This window comes from Salmo salar, chromosome 11 (assembly GCF_965601325.2).
Source record: "Salmo salar chromosome 11, fSalSal1, whole genome shotgun sequence".
Lineage (NCBI taxonomy): Eukaryota > Metazoa > Chordata > Actinopteri > Salmoniformes > Salmonidae > Salmo > Salmo salar.
In genome coordinates, this window is record NC_138301.1 from 44,558,756 (window position 1) to 44,583,025 (window position 24,270).

The 24,270-nt window shown below is 45.3% G+C and overlaps 2 protein-coding genes across 5 annotated transcripts in view; both read left to right on the forward strand.

The window, feature by feature from the left end:
* Positions 1-6,342: 6,342 nt before the first annotated feature.
* On the forward strand, positions 6,343-10,046 carry LOC145859147 (GDP-fucose transporter 1). Of its 2 annotated transcripts, XM_082957965.1 has the most exons (3): positions 6,343-6,565; positions 7,026-7,534; positions 7,824-10,046. In XM_082957965.1, the coding sequence occupies exons 2-3, from the start codon at positions 7,057-7,059 to the stop codon at positions 8,393-8,395; spliced, it is 1,050 nt and encodes a 349-aa protein (XP_082814091.1). In that variant the 5' UTR covers positions 6,343-6,565; positions 7,026-7,056; the 3' UTR covers positions 8,396-10,046. The 2 variants fall into 2 exon arrangements, with proteins under 2 accessions (XP_082814091.1, XP_082814090.1); XM_082957964.1 differs by lacking the exon at positions 6,343-6,565 and having other exon boundaries at positions 6,578-7,534.
* A 3,565-nt stretch (positions 10,047-13,611) lies between these two features.
* Positions 13,612-24,270, forward strand: part of LOC145859148 (cryptochrome-2) — a 29,320-nt gene continuing 18,661 nt past the window's right edge. Inside the window, exon 1 of one of the 3 annotated variants that reach the window (XM_082957966.1) lies at positions 13,612-13,883. In XM_082957966.1, the coding sequence (XP_082814092.1) occupies positions 13,726-13,883 (158 nt within the window). In that variant the 5' untranslated portion in view covers positions 13,612-13,725. The remainder of the gene's footprint in view (positions 13,884-24,270) is intronic. The other 2 variants (XM_082957967.1, XM_082957968.1) reach the window with 2 other exon arrangements.

The window sequence follows — 24,270 nt, forward strand, 5'->3', positions numbered from 1 at the left end:
CATGCAGGGCAGAATTAGGCCAATATCCACTAATAATAAAAACTCAAAAAAGAGCAATTAAGTTTCAGAAATATCTAAAATACAGTGACCCCCTCTCATATCATTACCAAGCCCTGCAATGCCAAGAGCTGAGCTAAGAAAAGAGTCCCCTCATCCAGCTCGTTCCACAAACCTGTTCTACTAACACACTGAAGCCTCAGGACCAGAACATCCAATCAATCAGGATAAACCAAATTACAACACAGTCAAAACAAAACTACATTGCTTATTGGGAAACACAAGCAAAATGTAGTGCTATCTGGCCCTAAATCGACAGTACACCGTGGCTAAATATTTGACCATGGTTACTGATCGAAACCTTAGAAAAACCTTGACAAAGTACAGGCTCAGTGAGCACAGCCTTGCCATTGAGAAGGGTAGACACAGGAAAACCTGGCTCCCTGTAGAGGAAAGGCTGTGCAACCACTGCACAACAGCAGAACCTGAGACGGAGCTGCACTTCCTGACAAAATGTCAAAAATATAAAACCATTAGAGAGTGTAATTTCCCCAAATTTGAAACCCTTATTCAAGGTTTCAAAGACCTCTCTGATGAGAGTAGGCTACCCATCCTGTTGGGGGAGGACACAGAGAGCTGTGGGTTGGCAGCGCACTACATTGCTGCCTGCCATAAGATGAGGGACAGTGTCTGACAGACCAATCAACCTGCACATGTCTTCTACTGTATGCTTATTGTTATTGTTCAATGAATGGTTATTTTTACCCTTGGTTATTGTTGTTACTGTTGTCCCGTTGGCAATTTTGATTCTCATTTTTATTTTTATATTGTATCCAAAATAAGCTTTGACAATATGTACATTGTTACGTCATGCCAATAAAGCAAGTTGAATTGAAATGAATTGAGAGAGAGAGAGAGAGAGAGAGAGAGAGAGAGAGAGAGTATGAGAGTATGAGAGAGAGAGCGTGTGAGAGAGAGATAGATGAGAGAGAGAGCAAAGAGAGAGCGTGAGAGGGAGGGAGGGGAGGGAGGGAGGGAGGGAGGGAGGGAGGGAGGGAGGGAGGGAGGGAGGGAGGGAGGGAGGGAGGGAGGGAGGGAGGGAGCGAGGGATAGATGAGAGAGAGCAAGATATAGAGTGTGTATCTAAATATCAGCAACAGAGGTAGCTTTCACTTGTCTGTGAATGAGCTGAGAGACAAATCAAAAAGATAATTCTATACCATTAAAAGGAACATTAAAATTACAATCTGGCTCAAAGTTTTCCAATCAGTTGCTCTACATGGCAGCGAAGTATTATTATTATTTTTTTAACTTTATTTAACTAGGCAAGTCAGTTAAGAACACATTATTTTCAGTGATGGCCTAGGAACAATGGTTTAACTGCCTTGTTCAGGGGCAGAACAACAGTTTTTTACCTTGTGAGCTCAGAGATTCGATCTTGCAACCTTTCAGTTACAAGTCCAACGCTCTAACCACTAGGCTACCTGCCACTCTGGGGTCTGCTCTCTACTTATGAATTTACCAAATGGGACAAACATCCAGTAGAAATACTGCATGCAGAGTTTTGCCAGACTGTATTGCAAGTGCAAAGAAAACCTCTAAATTACGCATGTAGAGCATAATTGGGCCATTACCCCCTCCTCATCCAAATAGAAAAAAGAGACATCACATTTTACAACCATCTAAAAACAAGTGACCCCAAAACATTCCATCACACAGCTCTACAATGTCAAGAGATTAAACAAGACAAGAGTCCCCTCAGCCAACTGGTTCTGAGGCTCAGTTCACTAACCCAAACCAACCCCATAGAGCCTCAGGACAGCACTCAGAAAATCTAGCCCAACCATCATCAGAAAGCAAAAAGAAAAATATACCACCTTTTGGACAGACACCACAAAAAATCAAAGTAAACGTCAATGCTATTTGGCTCTAAACAGACAGTAACATGGTAGCAGACTATCTGACCACTGTGACTGATAGAAAACTGAGGAAAACACTGACTAGGTACAGACTCAGTGAGCACAGTCTGGCTATAGAGACCGGTTGTCACAGGCAAACCTGGCTGCCCAGAGAGGACAGGCTGTGCTCACTCTGCTCCAGGGGAGAGGTAGAGACAGAACTGCATTTCCTATTACAGGGTGACAAATACTCAGACCTAAGTGAATCTTTCTTTTCAGCATCTCCCTTGCAGAAGTAAAAACCATAAAAGATGAATGAGCTATCCCTTCAGAATTAAATAGCAGAGCAGTGCTATTAAGAGTAAATTCTTTAAACAACTTCTTCAGGTTTGGTTGGTCCCCTGCGCGACAGTTGAGCTAACGTAGGCTAATGCGATTAGCATGAGGTTGTAAGTAACAAGAACATTTCCCAGAACATAGACATATCTGATATTGGCAGAAAGCTTAAATTGTTGTTAATCTAACTGCACTGTCCAATTTACAGTAGCTATTACAGTGAATGAATACCATGTTATTGTTTGAGGAGAGTGCACAGTTTTGATACATGAAAAGTTATTAATAAACATATTAGGCACATTTTGGCAGTCTTGATACAACATTTTGAATAGAAATGCAATGGTTCATTGGATCAGATTAAAACTTTGCACATACACTGCTGCCATCTAGTGGCCAATATCTAAATTGCACATGGGCTGGAATAATACATTACGGCCTTTCTCTTGCATTTCAAACATGGTGGTACAAAAGAAATACAAAAAAACTGTTTTTTTCTTTGTATTATCTTTTACCAGATCTAATGTGTTATATGCTCCTACATTCCTTTCCCATTTCCACAAACTTTAAAGTGTTTGCTTTCAAATGGTACCAAGAAAATGCTTATCCTTGCTTCAGGGCCTGAGCTACAGGCAGTTAGATTTTGGTATGTCATTTTAGTCGAAAATTGAAAAAAAGGGGCCGATCCTTAGAGGTTAACTATTCAGAAGACGCTGGCCATCTCCCCAGCAGGAATATGTAGGACACTTATATTTCCTGTTTATTACAGCCACATAGATACAGGTTGACATTGGTCTGGTTATGGTGTGCTACTAGTTGTTGTAAAGATTATCTCTACCATAGGAAGAACATAAACAACTACACTAAATATAAACAATTACAATAGCATCTAAAACCAGCTGAAATATATAACCACAGTGTCCCCCAGTGGCCAAATACAGCATCGCAACCAGAAAATGTCCAATTCAACAGGGTGTGATTACTGTAGAAGGGTTTACTGAACTGAATTTCAGCTGCTGTATGAGCGAGGGATTTGGACTAACGACTACATCCCAGGCTTCCTCACATTTACAAGCATTTCTCTACACCCGCAATAACATCTGCTAAATATGTGTATTTGATTTGATTTGATTTTATCTTGAGCTTGATTATGACATCGTCATTATGACTCGCCATGTCATTCCAGGTCATAATAAAACACAAGTGGGACTTTCACCCCTCATTATTAAGTGGTGGTGTGTTGTCCATGGTGCTGGAGTAGGGGATAGAGCAGATGAGTTGGTAACTATGGTTCAAGACAGTGGTGGAAAAACTACCCAATCGTCATACTTGAGTAAAAGTAAAGATACCTTAATAGAAAATGACTCAAGTAAAAGTGAAAGTCACCCAGCAAAATACTACTTGAGTAAAAGTCTAAATATATTTGGTTTTAAATATACTTAAGTATCAAAAGTTAATGTAATTCCTAAAATATACTTAAGTTTCAAAAGTATAAATAATTTCAAATTCCTTATAATAAGCAAACCAGATTGCAAGATTTTCTTTTGTTTATTTACGGATAGCCAGGGGAACACTCCAACACTCAGACATAGTTTACAAACAAAGCATTTGTGTTTAGTGAGTCCGCCAGATCAGAGGCAGTAGAGATGACCAGGGATGTTCTCTTGATAAGTGTGTCAATGGGACAATTTTCTTGCTCTGCTATGTATTCAAAATGTAACCATTGCTTCAGTCATCCTACAACAACTTTGTAAACTAGCTCATAACTATATCCCCATCTACTGGTCATAAAGGAATATTGCATACTGTCTGAGGGGCTGATGGAGAGGGATGAAGCCACATTATGGCTGAAGTTTCTGTATTGAACTGACAGTGTTTACCATTGTGTAGAAGCACATAGCGCTGCCCCACAGACACTACATAAAGAGCGACTGCACTTCCTGATTTGGCCTAGTTTTAGATTTGGTTCATTAAGAAATGCTATGACTGAATTCAAATGTGAGTTGGTTTCGGGATGTGGTTTGATGTGGGTGTGTTCACATGTGGGAAGAGTTAGACAAATGATTTGTTGATGGGGAGAACAGAATTAGATAGGAGACCTGACACTCAACACATCCACAATGTTATAAACTCTGCCTGTTTCTACAGAAGGACTGGAGATGCTTTTGTCAGACTGTATGCCTTTGTCGTTTGATGGGGAGTCCACAATTGGGTAGGTTTCATCTGACCTGTTCATACTTCAACATAGTGTCTGTCTGTGTGTCAGATATCACCTATTCTAACTGCCATTGGTGATAGAACAGTGGCTATGTGTGTATGTGTTCACAGAAACATGTATGGAGCCAGGACATGGAGACTTGCACGATGATCTGATGAAGTCCAGACTGACAGACGGGCTTGATACTGATGTCAAATCTTTTATTGTATTTTTTAGTATTAAATGTAATGGTATCAGTCAATATGGGGAGGGGGAAACACTGTGTTCTGCACCAGGACCAGGGACTTCCTGTTGTATACAGGACACCACACAGGAAGGTATGACCACTCTGTCATGTTTACCAAGGTAGCCCCATTACCACCTGACAAAATGCTGATAGACACAGTATCTGTATCAGCTGGGAATGACAATAAAAGATGAAAGGCACACATTGTTATATTAGCAGAACACTGCTTCTATGGTATTATGTAAAGAGTTGTTAATTCTACACGGACCTGTTACTACATTTAAAAGTTATCAAAACACTTTGTTTAGAACATCAAAAAAGATATATCAGAAATTGTATTCTTCTCATATTACTCTGCGACTGACCGATTGACAGCTTCCTCCAGCATCTCACCATATGTTAGTTTAGTTAGCGACTTCCTTCAAACTACACGCAGATACATACACATGGTCTCCACTAGTTCATCTGATAATGGACCTCTTCGCCAGATAGCAATAATTACATTTCACAAGCTAATTAATGGTCATATAATAATTTATGTGATACTGTACTGTACATAAAGCAACACCTAGCGACCTCATCAAGATGCTCAGATCTCTTGGCATAGTGGCTAAGGTGTTGAGTTGACAGTCGCAGTACCCTGGTTTGTGTCTCTGTTGGGATTACCCCTGAATTCGCTACATCGGTCTCAGAAGTGGGATGACGCCCACGCGTTGATCGGAGATACGTGAGAGACTTGGTATAGATAAGCGAGCAGACACACACGCTCTCCCGAATGAAGGGGGTAGTGCAAGGACTTTCGTAACCCAACACCTAGTTAGTCGTTGTGGAATTGTTAGATTACATGTTAAATATTGCTGCACTGTCGGAACTAGAAGCACAAGCATTTCGCTACACTCGCATTAACTTGTGCTAGCCATGTGTATGTGACCAATAACATTTGATTTGATTTGATTCAACCTCTTAGAGGTTTGGATCTCCTGACAGCGGGTTGGGGCTACACCCCATTGTGGTATAATTAGGTGAGACACTTTTATTAATAACAGTATTCAACAGGTAATACTTCATTATGCTACTTTAAATCAGGAAATATTGTGGTTTTAGCGTTTTCGTCAAGCAAGCACCAACACCAACATTTTTATAGCTGTAATGGGCAATCATTTGATAAATTATTTTCCTGAATTTGATTTACTGTGGATATGGGTTGATACCATATTTAGTAATGAAGTAGATGTCACTTGTTAGTCTATAATTATCTGTTGTAACTAATTACTGACGTTCTACCGTTGACCTGATTAACTGCCCTCATCATGTCTCCCAGTGTTGAATGTTATGGTTCAAGTTTGATACCAGACTGGATTCGAGGACACGTTGATAATGTATCCGTGAGTCTGTGACACTGTGTTATTCCGTAGCAGGTGATGTTGTGACTTCCAAGCTCCTGTGACTTCCAACATTCGGTACTATTGTGAAGAGGCATAGACATTTTCTCTGATTCTGTTCTGGAGGCGTCTCCCTGAATTGTTGCATTAGACCGACTTTATCTGTTAACCTGCAATTCCCGTAACAATAGCCTACTGGGCTTATGTGTGTTGATGAAGTGAACGACCATAGGGCGAGGCATGAATGACAGAGAGAGAGAATTGGGTGAGTGAGGTCCCCATACCTGGACTAGGCTGTAGTATAGATAGACAGTGGCACAGGTGTCTCTGTCAGACAGGTGGCAAATCAGGAAAAGCAAAATGATGTTTCAACCCGGACCTGTGGGAGGAGTAAACTAAATAGTGTATGATTCGTTTACTTCCTCGTTTACTGTGCAATGCGATAGTAGCAAAAGTCACGTCTCTCTCCAGCTCGTGAGTGAACATTTTAAAGATATTGACGGCAACTAAGGTAAGGTATTATTAAGATGGGAATCGTAATATTGTGGAGACAAATATAGATAAAGCAGTAACTCATCATTATTTAAAAGGTGTCTGAATGTGTCTGGGAATTAGGAGTGTCATATATCATAAACATATCCGGTAATTCTGATCGTATTGTTCAGTCTGTCATAGAGCATAAACATATCCGGTAATTGTGATCGTATTGTTCAGTCAGTATTAGGCTACAGTCTGTCTGACTGAACTCACATGTTCATATTGCGTTCGGGCTTCAAGTTGAACTGGTTCTTCTTACAGGATTAATGTCGCACTGTCTCTTTAAAAAAAACTCATATTGTCCAGGAAGTTGTCACGTAATCAGAGGACGGCGCTCATTGTTTGTATCCGATAGGTCGAAGGTAATAGGTATACTGTTACTTTGTAGCAGAGTGTTGTAATGATTTTTCCTCCATGATTTCAATCATGAACAGGGTGCAGTTGAAACGCTCGAACATCTTGAGAATGGCTCTAGCAGGCTCGGACTCCATGGACGAAGGAAAAGGCGAGACGTTTCTACTTAAAGCCATCAAAATAGGTGGTGTGGTGGCACTTTATTGGTTCATTTCAATAACCATGGTGTTCTTAAATAACTACTTGCTAGACAGTAAAGATTTAGACGCGCCGCTATTTGTGACATTTTACCAGTGCCTTGTGACTGTCGGACTGTGCTATGGCATGCACTTGCTATCCCACTTATGTCCGGGTGTCATCGACTTCCCCTCCGTCAAGTTCGACCTAAAGGTATGCCGGGAGGTTCTACCTCTGTCCATCGTGTTCATTGGAATGATAACCTTCAACAACCTGTGCCTGAAGCATGTAGGGGTGGCCTTCTACACTGTCGGCAGGTCACTCAGCACGGTCTTCAACGTTCTACTCTCCTACGTGATCCTCAAGCAGACCACGTCCTTCTACGCCATCCTGTGTTGTGGAATTATTCTAGGTAGGTGGTAATAATAACTAACCTATATCTGGCCTAATGCAAGTACTTTGACCTTGTAGAAAGTTCTCATGTCTAAGGCATATACCCAAGCCAGGCTGGTTAGACAACTTCCTTCCTTCCAGGTAACCTATAATAAGTAACCTCACGCTTCTATAAAATTGCACCACAGGTTAATTAATTCCTACATGGGCCACACCTGTATTGGCCATATATTGAACATAAGGTAAACTGCAAATTGCTGCTGAAGGACCATGTTGATGCTTCTTTCTTTGTCTGTCCCTCCCATCAGGTGGATTCTGGTTGGGTGTGGACCAGGAAGGTGTGGCGGGCTCCCTGTCGTGGACAGGTGTATTTTTCGGTGTGCTGGCCAGCGCCTGCGTCTCCCTCAACGCCATCTTCACCAAGCGGGTCATGCCGGCGGTAGATGGAAACATCTGGAAGCTCTCCTTCTACAACAACATCAACGCCTGCATCCTCTTCCTCCCACTCATCCTCGTCTTCGGCGAGGTCGGCCACCTCATCCATTTCAGCCGTCTGGGTGACCCCACGTTCTGGGGCATGATGACGCTGGGTGGCGTGTTCGGTTTCGCCATCGGCTACGTGACGGGCCTCCAAATCAAGTTCACGAGTCCGCTGACGCACAACGTGTCGGGGACGGCCAAGGCCTGCGCTCAGACGGTCATCGCTGTGGTCTATAACCAGTCCAGTAAAAGTTTCCTGTGGTGGACTAGTAACCTGATGGTCCTTGGTGGGTCTTCTGCCTACACCTGGGTCAAAGGCATGGAGATGAAGAAGGTCCATATTCCCCAGGAGGAGTCCAAAGAGAAACTGCTAGGGGAGAAGAGTGATGCCGGGGTATAGCGGGATGAGGATGACCTTCCGTCATGGTGGTGGTGACCCGGGGGTATAGCGGGATAAGGATGACCTTCCGTCATGGTGGTGGTGACCCGGGGGTATAGCGGGATGAGGATGACCTTCCGTCATGGTGGTGGTGACCCGGGGGTATAGCGGGATGAGGATGACCTTCCGTCATGGTGGTGATGACCCGGGGGTATAGCGGGATGCGGATGACCTTCCGCCGTGGTGGTGGTGGTGACCCGGGGGTAGAGCGGGATTAGGATGACCTTCCGCCATGGTGGTGACCCACTGGTGACATAAGACAATGTAAACACTAAGGCCTAACCACGGAGTTGTTTCTATAGCGATGTTATGTTGGAACAGTTGGGCTGTGTGCTGTCAATCTAAATGAACATTACTATAGTAACACAAACAGGTGTAGGAAGGCGACGGGGTTGTTTTGTTACTCAGTGGACCCTTATTGTTTTATCATTTCCTTAGAACGTTACTTTGTCCAATTATTTTATTTGTTATTTATTTAGATTACTCAGTGTGAATGGGGGGGGGGGGGGGGTCATGAATTATAACCTAAATCATTACTGTCTCTGCTTTCAGAACAGCAGAAACCCTATTTTGTTAATTATTCACATGCCATGTCTGTAGGATGGTATCTAAACAAAGTGACTTTCCTGTATGCGGCATCAGGAATGTGATGCAAAACTGCAATATGAGACGGCGAAAGACAGTTTTTTTATGACAAGTGGGGCTCTTTATGTTGGGTATACAGTTTGCATGTGGAGACTGACTGTAAGGCTACAATAGCTCACCTTAGTTAATAAGTGATTAAGCCAGTGCTTGTTTGATGGACAGCTTTACGTTATATCTTTGAAGCAGTGACACTGTGGGTGATCAAAAGTGAAAACCGTCAAAGCGATGGTCGGTTCTTTCTCGCTTCAGTAGGGGCACTGCATTTTGAATAATTGACGACAAAGGATGTAATCTGAACTGTTTATGCCCTGAGATGAAGATTTTCTATGACTGTTTCAGTGTGTGTGTTTTGTCTTCAAAGAAATGGATTATAGAAGGAATGTTAGATCATGTATGTGTTGATGTATTGTCTGTGTCCAGAAACTTCAATGCTGAAGGAAGACTCCAGGCCACTTGGCCGGGTAACCGGCCAAGTGGCCTGCAGGAGCATTATTATTATGTCATAACTCCTTCCTGTCTCAGTGCTGGGTTGAGACCCTGCACTCTAAAACAGCCTCCTTTCCTAAAGTCCTCTCTGCTTGTCCTCTTCTGTAGTGTCATCATTTCAGACCAATGAGAATAAGGAAATGGGACACTAGAAAATGAATGTACATAGAAAGACTCAAGGCTGGTGATCTGAGAGATCCTAAAATGTGGGTCTCTCAGATTTCAGGTTTTGCTTCTGTGTCCATTTGATACAAAGTCTGTTTTTTTTTATACATATATTTTTTTCCTCAGGGTTTGTAGTGCGTTGGAAGATACCGTACATGGGATTTCCAAAACTGGTTAGCCTACATAGATGGTTTTTTTCCAGATTGTGTTTTTAAGAAAATATACAGATTTATTTTAGAAAATATAAAGTTATTCAGTGACTGTGACTTTTATATGTGTACTTTAGAAAAATAAATGAACATTCTGTTAATCATAATGTGTTACTCGCCTCTTGTAAATGTATTTAATCTGTATTCATGATCAAGCATAAATGTTATTTTTTTACACAGAACAATACTTCACTTGCTTATGCCTGAGCAGAAATCCCCTCCTTCTAGGGGTTTGGTCAACCGAGAAGAGCTGAGGTAGTTAATGGTGACAGACCTACGCAGTAAAACCCATTGGAATCGGTCAGTGAAGACTTGGTCCAGAAGCCACTAAACACAAAGCTAACACTAGATGGCACCAGTATAAAGGAATGAATACCTCTGTCAGTCCCTCACACTGTTCTGGTCAGAGGGTGTCATCTGGCTGTAGTTAGTTACCTAAGCAGCGTTAGTCCTTCACACTAGTAGTGTCCAAGCACCATCTGGCTGAAGTTGCTTTCTCACGGTCATCCCAACACCCAAGGTTATTTTGGAATGTTTATGGTGGTGTGCCTGTCTCAATCCAAACAGCCGTGGTTATTTTGGAACGTTTATGGTGGTGTGCCTGTCTCTCAATCCCAACACCCAAGGTTATTTTGGAATGTTTATGGTGGTATGCCTGTCTCTCAATCCCAACAGCCGTGGTGATTTTGGAGTATTTATGGTGGTGTGCCTGTCTCTCAATCCCAACAGCCGTGGTTATTTTGGAGTATTTATGGTGGTGTGCCTGTCTCTCAATCCCAACAGCCGTGGTTATTTTGGAGTATTTATGGTGGTGTGCCTGTCTCTCAATCCCAACAGCCGTGGTTATTTTGGAGTATTTATGGTGGTGTGCCTGTCTCTCAATCCCAACAGCCAAGGTTATTTTGGAATATTTATGGGGGTGTGCCTGTCTCTCAATCTAAAATGTTTACTTGTAGTATTCTCTGCCCTTCTACCCTTCATGTGTAACCAGATAATAAATGACTCATGATAACAAAATGGACAGTGTGGACTGCACCCACACAGAGGACGACATTCCCAAAACTCATTCTGTGAAAGATTGATGAATCGCTCCAATATATTGGGTAAATGAGACAACCATATATTGTGTAAATGAGACAACCATATACCCAATACCTCCTATACTTTTCAGTAAAAGTGTAACAAAGCCTGCAGATATAGTAATGCTTTATAACTTCTTGTTGATATGAGCCTTCATGATGTGTTGTAGTAAGGCTTATAACCTGCAGTATATTATGTCTCTCTATCAACATTTCAGTTGACTAATTCTTACAATGTGTTCTGCAACATAATGCATTATACCTGTGCAGTATAAGGTTCTGAATAAAAAAAATAGTATGGAAATATAGCCAGCAGGTAAATTATAGGCTTAAAATACTACAAGAGTTATGTTTAATATATACATTCATATTTATATTGAACAGCTTGCAACACGTTTATGTCCATCTTTTTGGCTACAATTGTATGAACAGCTTCTACCCCCAAGCCATAAGACTCCTGACCAGCTAATCAAATGGCTACCCAGACTATTTGAATTGCCCCCCCCCCCTCTTTTACGCTGCTGCTACTCTCGGTTTACTATGCATAGTCACTTTAACTATTGGGCTCCTGAGTGGCGCAGCGCTCTAAGGTACTGCATCTCAGTGCTAGAGGTGTCGCAACAGACACTCTGGTTCGAATCCAGGCCGTATCACAACCCGGCCCGTGATTGGGAGTCCCATAGGGCGGCGCATAGTTTGGCCGGTGTAGGCCATCATTGCAAATAAGAATTTGTTCTTAACTGACTTGCCTAGTTAAGTAAAAAATGTTTTATTTGACTATTGAAACATTAGGTCTATATCAGAGTCAGCATAACTGTCTTTATTATGGAGAATATCGATAATGTAACCTCTCTTATCCTCAGCAGCAATTGGTTATACCCATCGTTGGTAATTGGTTTTACCCCTCATTGGTAATTGGCTTTACCCGTCGTTGAGTGATTGTTCCAGATTTGTGCGACATGGTAAATAACTTACATAAAACAATGAGGTGGTTGCTCACATATAGAAATATCACCGGTGGCGGGTAATATGCACTGCACAAAACAGGATAAGAGACAATTTATGCTTGATCTGAAAATGTGGTCGGAGTTGCCATATGGATAGTGTGACGCAATTGCAGAGCCTCTGGAAGCATGCAGAGGCCAAATTGAGCTCCATACCGCACATTCATGCACCTCTCAATTTTTTAGCTACAGTAGGCGCTGCATGGTCAATAAATGTCTGCAATGGCCGTGCAGCGGTGATATGGCCTCTGCAGAAGTCAGGGCATTTATACTTCTTGCGCTTCTCTGAGCAGAGCTAATGTGAAGGAAGTTGTCAAAGAAGTGTGTTTGTGTTTATATAGGAACTCCCGCACCCACCTGCCCTCAACCAATCATGATAATACGTAGCTATACAGGAGCCCTCCCGCCCCCAATGCAGACGTCGGATTGACCATGCAGCACCTTTAAGTTGGCTTTAGTGCACTGCTGACCATGCAGCACCTTTAAGTTGGCTTTACTGCACTGCAGACTATGCAGCACCTTTAAGTTGGCTTTACTGCACTGCAGACCATGCGGCACCTTTAAGTTGGCTTTACTGCACTGCAGACTATGCAGCACCTTTAAGTTGGCTTTACTGCACTGCTGACCATGCAGCACCTTTAAGTTGGCTTTACTGCACTGCAGACCATGCAGCACCTTTAAGTTGGCTTTACTGCACTGCAGACCATGCAGCACCTTTAAGTTGGCTTTACTGCACTGCAGACCATGCAGCACCTTTAAGTTGGCTTTACTGCACTGCTGACCATGCAGCACCTTTAAGTTGGCTTTACTGCACTGCAGGTTTGAGTGGCGAGTAGGAGTCAGTGAAAGCTCATTTTCTCTCACTGTGATAAATTCTATCTCTTGAATGTGATGTGAATCATTTAAACAAATGTACTGTATTTATAGAGAACGTGTGAGAGTAGTTTTGAAAACATACCACGGAAAAGTGATGGGGCTGAGACAATGATGTATATAAACCCTGGGAAGCCTTTGTTGGGCATTGAGAGGCTTTAAAGCCACCTGTCGGCCATATTGGCACTCCCCAGTAGAGCAGTCCTCCATAGGAATTAATGGAAAGTTACAGTATTTCACTTAAATGTTTCAAGGACAAAATTACATGTATTTAAATATTTTGTTGTAGTAGTGGGGACAGTAACATTAGTCATCTCTAAAAATGATACTTAAGGGAATTTGTTAAAATAGATATTTTGTATTTATTTATTATTTGTATAAATATTCATATAAATTTAAGTTCACATAATATATCTAAAAAAGTATGCATTAAGCTGTCTTTAATAGAATAAACGTGGCACAAACGAATGTACACATTAATAAAGGCATTTTTTTAGTGATTGTGCCAAGATGGAGGCGCGATGGCTTCAACACAGCGCCCCCGAAATATCTTCTAGTGCATATATAAATCATTGTGTGGAGACGTAAGTCTATGGGTGGTGACTACACGTGTTGAACAGCCAATGAACGGAGAGAAAAACCTCTTGCTAATTGTAATACTACTGCACATGCCGTTTTGCAGCCAATGGAAGACGAGAGGGAAGGGGCAGATAATGTCCAGTGTTGTTGAATGTGCCACAACTCAGTTGATACGTAATGTGGTGGATGCAAATAGTTTCGCCATAATTAAATTAAACTTCGTTACTTTTTGAAGGGACTTGATTTCAATCATGTCTGTGAATTCTGTCCATTGGTTTCGTAAAGGTTTGAGACTGCATGATAATCCAGCGTTGCAAGACGCATTGGACGGTGCTGAGACAGTGCGTTGTGTTTATATTTTGGACCCTTGTTTTGCTGGTTCTGCTAATGTTGGACTCAATCGATGGCGGTAAGTGACCATATAGCTAGGACTTCTATATTCTGTATCAGAAGGAAAGAAATTCCACAAATTAATTTTTAACAAGGCACACCTGTTAATTCAAATGCATTCCATGTGACAACCTCATGGATACATCGAAACTATGAAATAACACATATGGAATCATGTAGTAACCAAAAATGTGTTAAACAAATCAAAATATATTTCAGATTCTTCTAAGTAGCCACCCTTTGCCTTGATGACAGCTTTGCGCACTCTTGGCATTCTCTCAACCAGCTTCACCTGGAATGCTTTTCCAACAGTCTTGAAGGACAGAAAGAATAGTGTTCTATCAGCAAAAATTCACCTCACCTCTGTCACAGACTGGTCTTCCCTGGCTGCCTGACTCTGCTGAAACCCCTGTCACCATCTGATCCTCCTAAAATGAGGCATGACAAAGAATTACCTTGGTGTACATTTCTACATTATATTATCCAAGAATAGAATCAATGGTTCAATAATTGAAACGACCGCTATTCCCAGATCCCAGACTGTAGCTTTAAGCTTAACCTGCTTTAAGCTTAACCTGCTGTCCTGTCTACCCATCAATTCAAGATGGAACTTTGTATCATTCACTGAATATACTGCAAAATTCACTGAGCTCCATAGACTGGTCTTCCCTGGCAGTTTGACCCTGCTGGGACCCCTGTCATCATCTGATCCTGCTAAGACATGATGGGCACTAGAAGGCTGCATTCCTGCGGGATGTCTGCGGTCCCGACAGAGATAATTTCTGCACGGTCAACATTTTTCATGCTGCAGGCGGGAGCGGGCGGTCAGATAGACGACTTTGGGATGAAAATATTTTTGTTGTCCCACAGATTATTTTGAAACGATCATCTTTCTGCTTTGTATGCGTTAGCCTACCTATTGTATTAAAATCACATAGTCTTCGCATTATTCACTCAGAATTCGCTGCTTCAACTTCAGTAGCCTACCTCTCCTAGTTGGGCATAAGAGTTCAAGTGCGCCTAGTATGTGTGGTCTCATTGAAATGGAATAGGCTGCCTACATGGGTGGTGAATCAAGTGGCAGTTGAATATGAAATTAACTTAAATATGATTAGACTGTAGTTTACTACAGTGTCGTCTATAAATAAATATTGATAATGAAAAGAAGTGGGGGGTTCTCAACCAAAGTGAGTCGAAGTGCAATCAAACAATGTAATGTGATTGAAAAGGAAAGACACAATGCACACACAGGTTAGGTTACTATGGTGACGTTAGGTTACTATGGTGGCGTTAGGTTACTATGGTGATGTTAGGTTACTATGGTGACCATAGGTTAGGTTACTAAGGTGAGTGAGCGTTGCGCCTTTACATGTTCAATAAGTATGGATTGCCCATTTATTTGCCTGCAAATCGTCCTCCTAAAAGGTAGGCTATATCCTATAGGACTATGCAAAACGTAGCAAGTGTCGCTGTCATCATTCTTGCTGCCTCCAGTTCAGTAGCCATACCTGCAAGATCAGGTGCGCATGTGGTCTCAATTGAATAGAGTAGGCTATCGCCTATGTATACATGGGCGGAGAAGCACGGGACAGTTATCTTTACAAGGAAATGTACTTCCTAAATATTGATCACCCATATTTCTCTGTTTTCCCACTGCTAAAAGGTAGGCTATAAAATAGCTCAACAGAAAGTGCAAGTATCTGCGTCTCTGCTCGCTTCAATCTACATCTAGTATATTGGCTGTAATAGCCCAGTAATACAATGTAAGGGCCATGTGAGAATCTCTGGTAATTTAACCTATTTCTTAAGTTATTTTGGCGCATTTTGATATTACCTATATAGGGTGCAAAATTGCTGGGACCATGGCTGTCAAGTGAGCTGCGTCACATCCGCCTAAAATAGCATTAGGGGACAGCGGTTTGGTTTGGGTCCGATTCTATCGGTAGCGGGTGGGATTCTTCATTTCGTTCAGACCTCTACTGTGCACCATGACAGTGAAGCCTGTAACGTTATAACTGTTTATTACTGTGTCAGTGTGAAAAGTAGGGAATTAGCTAGGGAAACTGACATACTGACTAATACAACTCACATTGCACTGAAAAAAATTCAGAATATCAATCTTCAATCGTTTGGCCGATGGTTGCATCGTTTCATTCTGCTCTAGTTTGATTGTGGCACACACCCCCGTCCCTACGGCCTTAAATTGTACAAGTTTGTTTTTCTCAGTCGCCCATGCTATTTTAATAATAAATCATTACATTTTTCCATTCTGTTAATGGTGGTGGATTAATTGATTTCCAAGTTTTTAATAATTTTTTTTCAAGACGAGTGATGAGAAGAGAATCATCCGGCCAGTTGGGTATCTCACTACACCCCCATATGCCATGTCTTGAAATATGCAGACAGGTGGATAAAATATCACTTTACATTGTAATAATTCTGACAGCCAACTTTGTAGCCCTGCCCGTAATTCTTGGAATATAGCATTCCCAGAACGCATGGATTATTGAATCACTGTTAGTTTTACACTTAAGGCATGACCCTGCCGTTGTGCTGTAGAATTTGTGAATTTTGTCTCTTGTATAATACATTCTATACATTAGTTTATACTGGATAAAGCTACATTTTTGTTACATTTTGTTTAATTAGTTATGCTTCATCTTTCCCTCTATCTTGTGCCAACATCAGGTGTTTTTAAATCTTGGTTCCAATAGTTTATATTTTTTTCTAATAGATAGTCAGTTGGATATGCTCTCTGTAAGGTTTTGTACACTGCTCAAAAAAGTAAAGGGAACACTAAAATAACACATCCTAGATCTGAATGAATGAAATAATCTTATTAAATACCTTTTTCTTTACATAGTTGAATGTGCTGACAACAAAATCACACAAAAATAATCAATGGAAATCCAATTTATCAACCCATGGAGGTCTGGATTTGGAGTCACACTCAAAATTAAAGTGGAAAACCACACTACAGGCTGATCCAACTTTGATGTAATGTCCTTAAAACAAGTCAAAATGACGCTCAGTAGTGTGTGTGGCCTCCACGTGCCTCCACGTGCCTGTATGACCTCCCTACAACGCCTGGGCATGCTCCTGATGAGGTGGCGGATGGTCTCCTGAGGGATCTCCTCCCAGACCTGGACTAAAGCATCCGCCAACACCTGGACAGTCTGTGGTGCAACGTGGCGTTGGTGGATGGAGCGAGACATGATGTCCCAGATGTGCTCAATTGGATTCAGGTCTGGGGAACGGGTGGGCCAGTCCATAGCATCAATGCCTTCCTCTTGCAGGAACTGCTGACACACTCCAGCCACATGAGGTCTAGCATTGTCTTGCATTAGGAGGAACCCAGGGCCAACCGCACCAGCATATGGTCTCACAAGGGGTCTGAGGATCTCATCTCGGTACCTAATGGCAGTCAGGCTACCTCTGGCGAGCACATGGAGGGCTGTGCGGCCCCCCAAAGAAATGCCACCCCACACCATGACTGACCCACCGCCAAACCGGTCATGCTGGAGGATGTTGCAGGCAGCAGAACGTTCTCCACGGCGTCTCCAGACTCTGTCACGTCTGTCACGTGCTCAGTGTGAACCTGCTTTCATCTGTGAAGAGCACAGGGCGCCAGTGGCGAATTTGCCAATCTTGGTGTTCTCTGGCAAATGCCAAACGTCCTGCACGGTGTTGGGCTGTAAGCACAACCCCCACCTGTGGACGTCGGGCCCTCATACCACCCTCATGGAGTCTGTTTCTGACCGTTTGAGCAGACACATGCACATTTGTGGCCTGCTGGAGGTCATTTTGCAGGGCTCTGGCAGTGCTCCTCCTGCTCCTCCTTGCACAAAGGCGGAGGTAGCGGTCCTGCTGCTGGGTTGTTGCCCTCCTACGGCCTCCTCCACGTCTCCTGATGTACTGGCCTGTCTCCTGGTAGCTCCTCCATGCTCTGGACACTATGCTGACAGACACAGCAAACCTTCTTGCCACAGCTCGCATTGATGTGCCATCCTGGATGAGCTGCACTACCTGAGCCACTTGTGTGGGTTGTAGACTCCGTCTCATGCTACCACTAGAGTGAAAGCACCGCCAGCATTCAAAAGTGACCAAAACATCAGCCAGGAAGCATAGGAACTGAGAAGTGGTCTGTGGTCACCACCTGCAGAACCATTCCTTTATTGGGGGTGTCTTGCTAATTGCCTATAATTTCCACCTGTTGTCTATTCCATTTGCACAGCAGCATGTGAAATTTATTGTCAATCAGTGTTGCTTCCTAAGTGGACAGTTTGATTTCACAGAAGTGTGATTGACTTGGAGTTACATTGTGTTGTTTAAGTGTTCCCTTTATTTTTTTGAGCAGTGTATATTTTACCTATAATATGAACATCCTTTTCTGACTCAAATAAGATTTCTGATCGAATCAACATTTCGTGATATGTAAGTTGCATGTATTTGAAACTATCTGCATTGGTCAGTCCAAAATTACTTTTTCATTCTGTCATGGAAATACATGTATTTATACAAGTCATTTATGTTTTCTATGCCTTTAGTTTTCCATGTGGACCTATTTATCAGTGAATTCTGAAAAGCTATCCAAGGATTGTTCCACAAGGTTGTTTTAGTGATCGTGGTTCATGTAGAATCCGTTTCATTCTCTTCTACATTGTTCTAGTGTTCTTAACTATGAAGTTGATAGTGTTCCTAGCTTTATCCTCTGAAAATAGACCCGTAAAATAATTCTGGGGATGAGCGTGTGCATCTTCAATACGTACCAATTGTTTCTCTTTAGTACATTTAACTATAGGTCGTAAGTAAAAGCCTTGAGCAGTGAAAACCACCCTCAGACTTAGGAAGATGTAAAACTTTCCTTTTTATTCTATACTTTTTATTTGTCCATATAAAGTCTTATGATCGAGTATACTTTTTTTAAAGAATGTCATCGGTAATTGGTATTACTGAAAATAAATATTAAAGCTTTGGGAGCCATGCAATTCTAAAGAGGTTTATTCTGCCTGTAAGATTTATGGGAATATTATTCAATTTAATTTGATCTGCTTTCATATTGTTGAACAATGGAATATAGTTATCTTTAGATATTTGTTGTCACTTATAGAGCATCCTAAGTACTTCATATTTGTTGTGGTCCACTTAAATAATTGCTGTAGATCACGAGTTATCCTTTTTTCCTATTGTCATTTTTGTCCAATGCAAATTTTATTTTTTACTATTCTTCAAATATTTTTTGCAAATGGTACATTGACTTTTCAATATTGGTTGGGTATATCTGTCACGGGCTGGCTCAAGAAAGCAGGAGAGGTAGAGTCAGGCGCAGGAGACAGAGAATTCTTGACCACACTTCTTTATTCCAGAAAGTAGATATGGTCGCCAAAAAATAGGGACGCAGCCCTTAAATACTTTTGCGGTGGTGAACACAAAGAAACCAACCACAGGCAGAGGAAAACCAGCACACGTTCCTCAAGCACACAAAACAGACAAGAAACATAATCACGCACAAACACAGACATCCTACGCTAAACTAAATAACCCCCCCTACTAATAACTAACCCAAAACAGGTGCGTGCCTACCTAGACCTAACCAACAGAAAGTGAAACAAAAAAGTATCGATGGCAGCTAGTAGGCCGGCGACGACGACCGCCGAGCTCCGCCCGGCCGAGGAGGGGCGCCACCATCCGTCGGTGTCGTGACAGTACTCCCCCCCCCCTGACGTGCGGCTCCCGCAGCGCGCCGACGCCGGCCTCGAGGACGCCCCGGAGGGCGAGGCGCAGGGCGATCCGGATGGAGGCTGTGGAACTCCCGGATGAGCGCTGGGTCCAATATGTCCTTCACAGGTACCCAGCACCTCTCCTCCGGGCCGTACCCCTCCCAGTCCACGAGGTACTGCAGGCCCCTCGCCCGGCGTCTGGAGTCCAAGATGGACTGGACTGTGTACGCCGGGGGCCCCCCGATGTCCAGGGGGGGTGGAGGGACCTCCCGTACCTCATTTTCCTGCAGCGGACCAGCTACCACCGGCCTGAGGAGAGACACATGAAACGAGGGGTTAATACGATAATAAGAAGGAAGTTGTAATCTGTAACACACCTCGTTTATTCTCCTCAGGACTTTAAATGGCCCCACAAACCGCGGACCCAGCTTCCGGCAGGGCAGGCGGAGGGGCAGGTTCCGGGTCGAGAGCCAGACTCTCTCCCCTGGGGTGAACACGGGGGCCTCGCTGCAGTGCCGGTCAGCGCTCGCCTTTTGTCGCTCCCTGGCTCGTTCCAGGGATTCCTGCACAGCGTCCCAGGTCTCCCTTGAGCGCTGAACCCATTCCTCCACCGCAGGGGCCTCCGTCTGGCTCTGATGCCATGGCCCCAGGACCGGCTGATAACCCAACACACATTGGAATGGCGACATGTTGGTAGAGGAGTGGCGCAAAGAGTTCTGAGCCATTTCGGCCCATGGCACGAACCTTGTCCACTCCCCTGGCCGGTCCTGGCAGTAGGACCGCAGAAACCTGCCCACCTCCTGGTTTACCCTTTCTACCTGCCCATTACTTTCGGGGTGAAACCCCGAGGTCAAACTGACCGAAACCCCCAGTCGCTCCATAAATGCCCGCCACACTCGGGACGTGAACTGGGGGCCTCGATCTGAGACGATATCCTCGGGCACCCCGTAGTGCCGGAAGACGTGGGTGAATAAGGCTTCCGCGGTCTGCAGGGCCGTAGGAAGACCGGGTAACGGAAGCAGACGGCAGGACTTAGAGAACCGGTCCACAACGACCAGGATCGTAGTGTTGCCCTGAGACGGCGGGAGATCGGTCAGGAAATCCACCGCCAGGTGGGACCATGGTCGTTGTGGAACCGGGAGGGGCTGTAATTTCCCTCTAGGCAGGTGCCTGGGAGCCTTACTCTGAGCGCACACCGAACAGGAGGAGACATAGTGCCTCACGTCCCTCACCAAGGTGGGCCACCAGTATCTCCCACTAAGACCACACACTGTCCGCTCAACCCCTGGGTGACCCGAGGAGGGAAGCGTGTGAGCCCACCGAATCAGACGATCGCGAACACCGAGCGGAACGTACTTACGACCCACTGGACACTGCGGAGGAGTAGGCTCCGTCCGTAACGCCCGCTCGATGTCCGCGTCCACCTCCCAGACCACCGGTGCCACCAGGCAGGAGGCTGGAAGTATGGGAGTGGGATCGGTGGACCGTTCCTCGGCGTCATGGAGACGAGACAGTGCGTCGGCCTTAGTGTTCCGGGAACCTGGGATATATGAGATGTTAAACTGAAATCTAGTAAAGAACATCGCCCACCTGGCTTGACGCGGGTTCAGTCTCCTCGCCGCCCGGATGTACTCCAGATTGCGGTGGTCAGTCCAGATGAGAAAAGGGTGACGCGCCCCCTCAAGCCAATGTCTCCACACTTTCAGGGCTCTGACCACAGCCAACAACTCCCTGTCCCCCACATCATAGTTACGCTCCGCCGGACTCAACTTCCTAGAGAAGAAGGCGCAGGGGCGGAGCTTGGGGGGGGCGCCCGAGCGCTGGGACAGCACGGCTCCTACCCCAGCCTCTGACGCATCCACCTCCACTATGAAGGGCAAAGAGGAGTCCGGGTGCGCCAGCACCGGAGCGTCGGTGAACAAAACCTTCAGACGACTAAAGGCCCTGTCCGCCTCCGCGGACCACCGCAACCGCACCGGGCCCCCCTTCATCAGTGAGGTAATGGGAGCCGCCACCTGCCCAAAGCCCCGGATAAACCTCCGGTAGTAATTGGCAAATCCCAAAAACCGCTGCACCTCCTTCACCGTGGTGGGAGTCGGCCAATTACGCACGGCTGATATGCGGTCACATTCCATCACTACCCCTGATGTGGAAATGCGATACCCCAAGAAAGAGACGGCTGGTTTGGAAAACTCACATTTCTCAGCCTTGACATATAGGTCATGCTCCATCAGTCGCCCAAGCACTTTACGCACCAGAGACACATGCTCGGCGCGTGTAGCGGAGTAGACCAGAATGTCATCGATGTACACCACTACACCCTGACCGAGCAGGTCCCGGAGAATCTCGTCCACAAAGGATTGGAAGACTGCGGGAGCATTCTTTAACCCATACGGCATGACGAGGTACTCATAATGGCCCGATGTGGTACTAAATGCCGTTTTCCACTCGTCCCCTCCTCGGAAACGCACCAGAGAATATGCACTCCTGAGATCCAATTTCGTGAAGAAGCGCGCCCCGTGAAATGACTCTATCGCCGAGGCGATGAGAGGTAGTGGGTAACTGAAACCCACTGTGATGGCATTTAGACCTCTATAGTCAATGCACGGGCGCAGACCTCCCTCCTTCTTCTTCACAAAAAAGAAGCTCGAGGACACGGGTGAGTTAGATGGCCGAATGTATCCCTGCCTCAAAGACTCAGTGACGTATGTTTCCATAGCCGCTGTTTCTTCCTGAGACAGGGGATAAACGTGACTACGAGGAAGTGCAGCGCCCACCTGAAGGTTTATCGCACAGTCTCCTCGTCGATGAGGTGGTAATTGGGTCGCCTTCGTTTTACTGAAGGCGATAGCCAAATCGGCATACTCTGAGGGAATGTGCACGGTGGAGACTTGGTCTGGACTCTCCACCGTAGTCGCACCAATGGAAACTCCTATGCACCTGCCCGAGCACTCATTTGACCACCCCTTAAGAGCCCTCTGTCCCCACGAAATCTTAGGGTTGTGAGTGGCTAGCCAGGGAATCCCTAGAACCACTGGAAACGCTGGGGAATCAATGAGGAAAAGACTAATCCGCTCCTCATGACCCCCCCGCATTACCATGACCAGTGGCACAGTGGCCTCCCTGACCAGCCCTGACCCTAGTGGTCGACTGTCTAGGGCGTGCACGGGGAAGGGTTGGTCCAACTGGACCAGGGGAATCCCTAACTTAGCCGCGACCCCACGGTCCAGAAAACTCCCAGCCGCGCCTGAATCGACTAGCGCCTTAAACCGGGAGTGAGGGGAGAAACAAGGAAAAGACACTGACACATACATGTGACGGACAGGGGGCTCTGGGTGAGGCTGGTGCTGACTCACCTGAGGTGTCAAAGGAGCGCTCTGCCTGCCTTCTGGACTCCCAGGTGAGTCTCTCCAGCACCGGTCCACAGTGTGCCCTCTGCGACCACATGAGGTGCAGGAGCGAACTCCCCCTCCAGTCTTCCTGGCTGCTGCCCCCCCTATCTCCATAGGCGTGGGAGCAGGAGGGCTGGTGGGTGGAATGAGCAGGGCCCGGGTCGGACGTCTGCGGGCGGCCAGCAGATTGTCCAGTCGGATGGACAGGTCCACCAGTTGGTCCAGGGTGATGGTCGTGTCCCGACAGGCTAATTCCCGGCGGACGTCCTCCCTCAAAATACAACGGTAGTCATCTATACGGGCCATCTCATTCCACCCTGCTCCCGCGGCCAGGGTCCGGAACTCGAGAGCAAAATCCTGCGCGCTCCTCGTCTCCTGCCTCAGGTGAAACAGCCGCTCACCCGCCGCTCTCCCCTCCGGGGATGATCGAACACTGCCCGAAAGCGGCGGGTGAACTCTGGGTAGTTGTCCCTGGCTGAGTCCGGACTGTCCCACACGGCGTTTGCCCATTCCAGGGCCTTACCCGTGAGACAGGAGACGAGGACGCTGACGCTCTCCTCCCCCGAGGGAGAGGGACGAACGGTCGCCAGGTATAACTCCAACTGGAGTAAGAAGCCCTTACACCCAGCGGCCGTCCCATCGTACTCCCTGGGGGGAGCGAGTTTCACCCCACTGGTACTGGGTGCTGTGGGTGCTGGTGGGGACGCAGGCTGTTGACCTGCCGCGTTCAGGGGGCCGAGAGCGCTTCGGTCCCAGCTCTCCATGCGCGCCAACACCTGATCCATGGCGGCCCCCAGACAGTGGAGCAGGGTGGAGTGTTGGGCAACTCTTTCCTCCATGGACAGGGTTGGCGCTGAAGCTCCTGCTGACTCCAAGTTTGTTGCGTGATTTCTGTCACGGGCTGGCTCAAGAAAGCAGGAGAGGTAGAGTCAGGCGCAGGAGACAGAGAATTCTTGACCACACTTCTTTATTCCAGAAAGTAGATATGGTCGCCAAAAAATAGGGACACAGCCCTTAAATACTTCTGCGGTGGTGAACACAAAGAAACCAACCACAGGCAGAGGAAAACCAGCACACGTTCCTCAAGCACACAAGACGGACAAGAAACATAATCACGCACAAACACAGACATCCTACGCTAAACTAAATAACCCCCCCCCCTACTAATAACTAACCCAAAACAGGTGCGTGCCTACCTAGACCTAACCAACAGAAAGTGAAACAAAAAAGGATCGATGGCAGCTAGTAGGCCGGCGACGACGACCGCCGAGCTCCGCCCGGCCGAGGAGGGGCG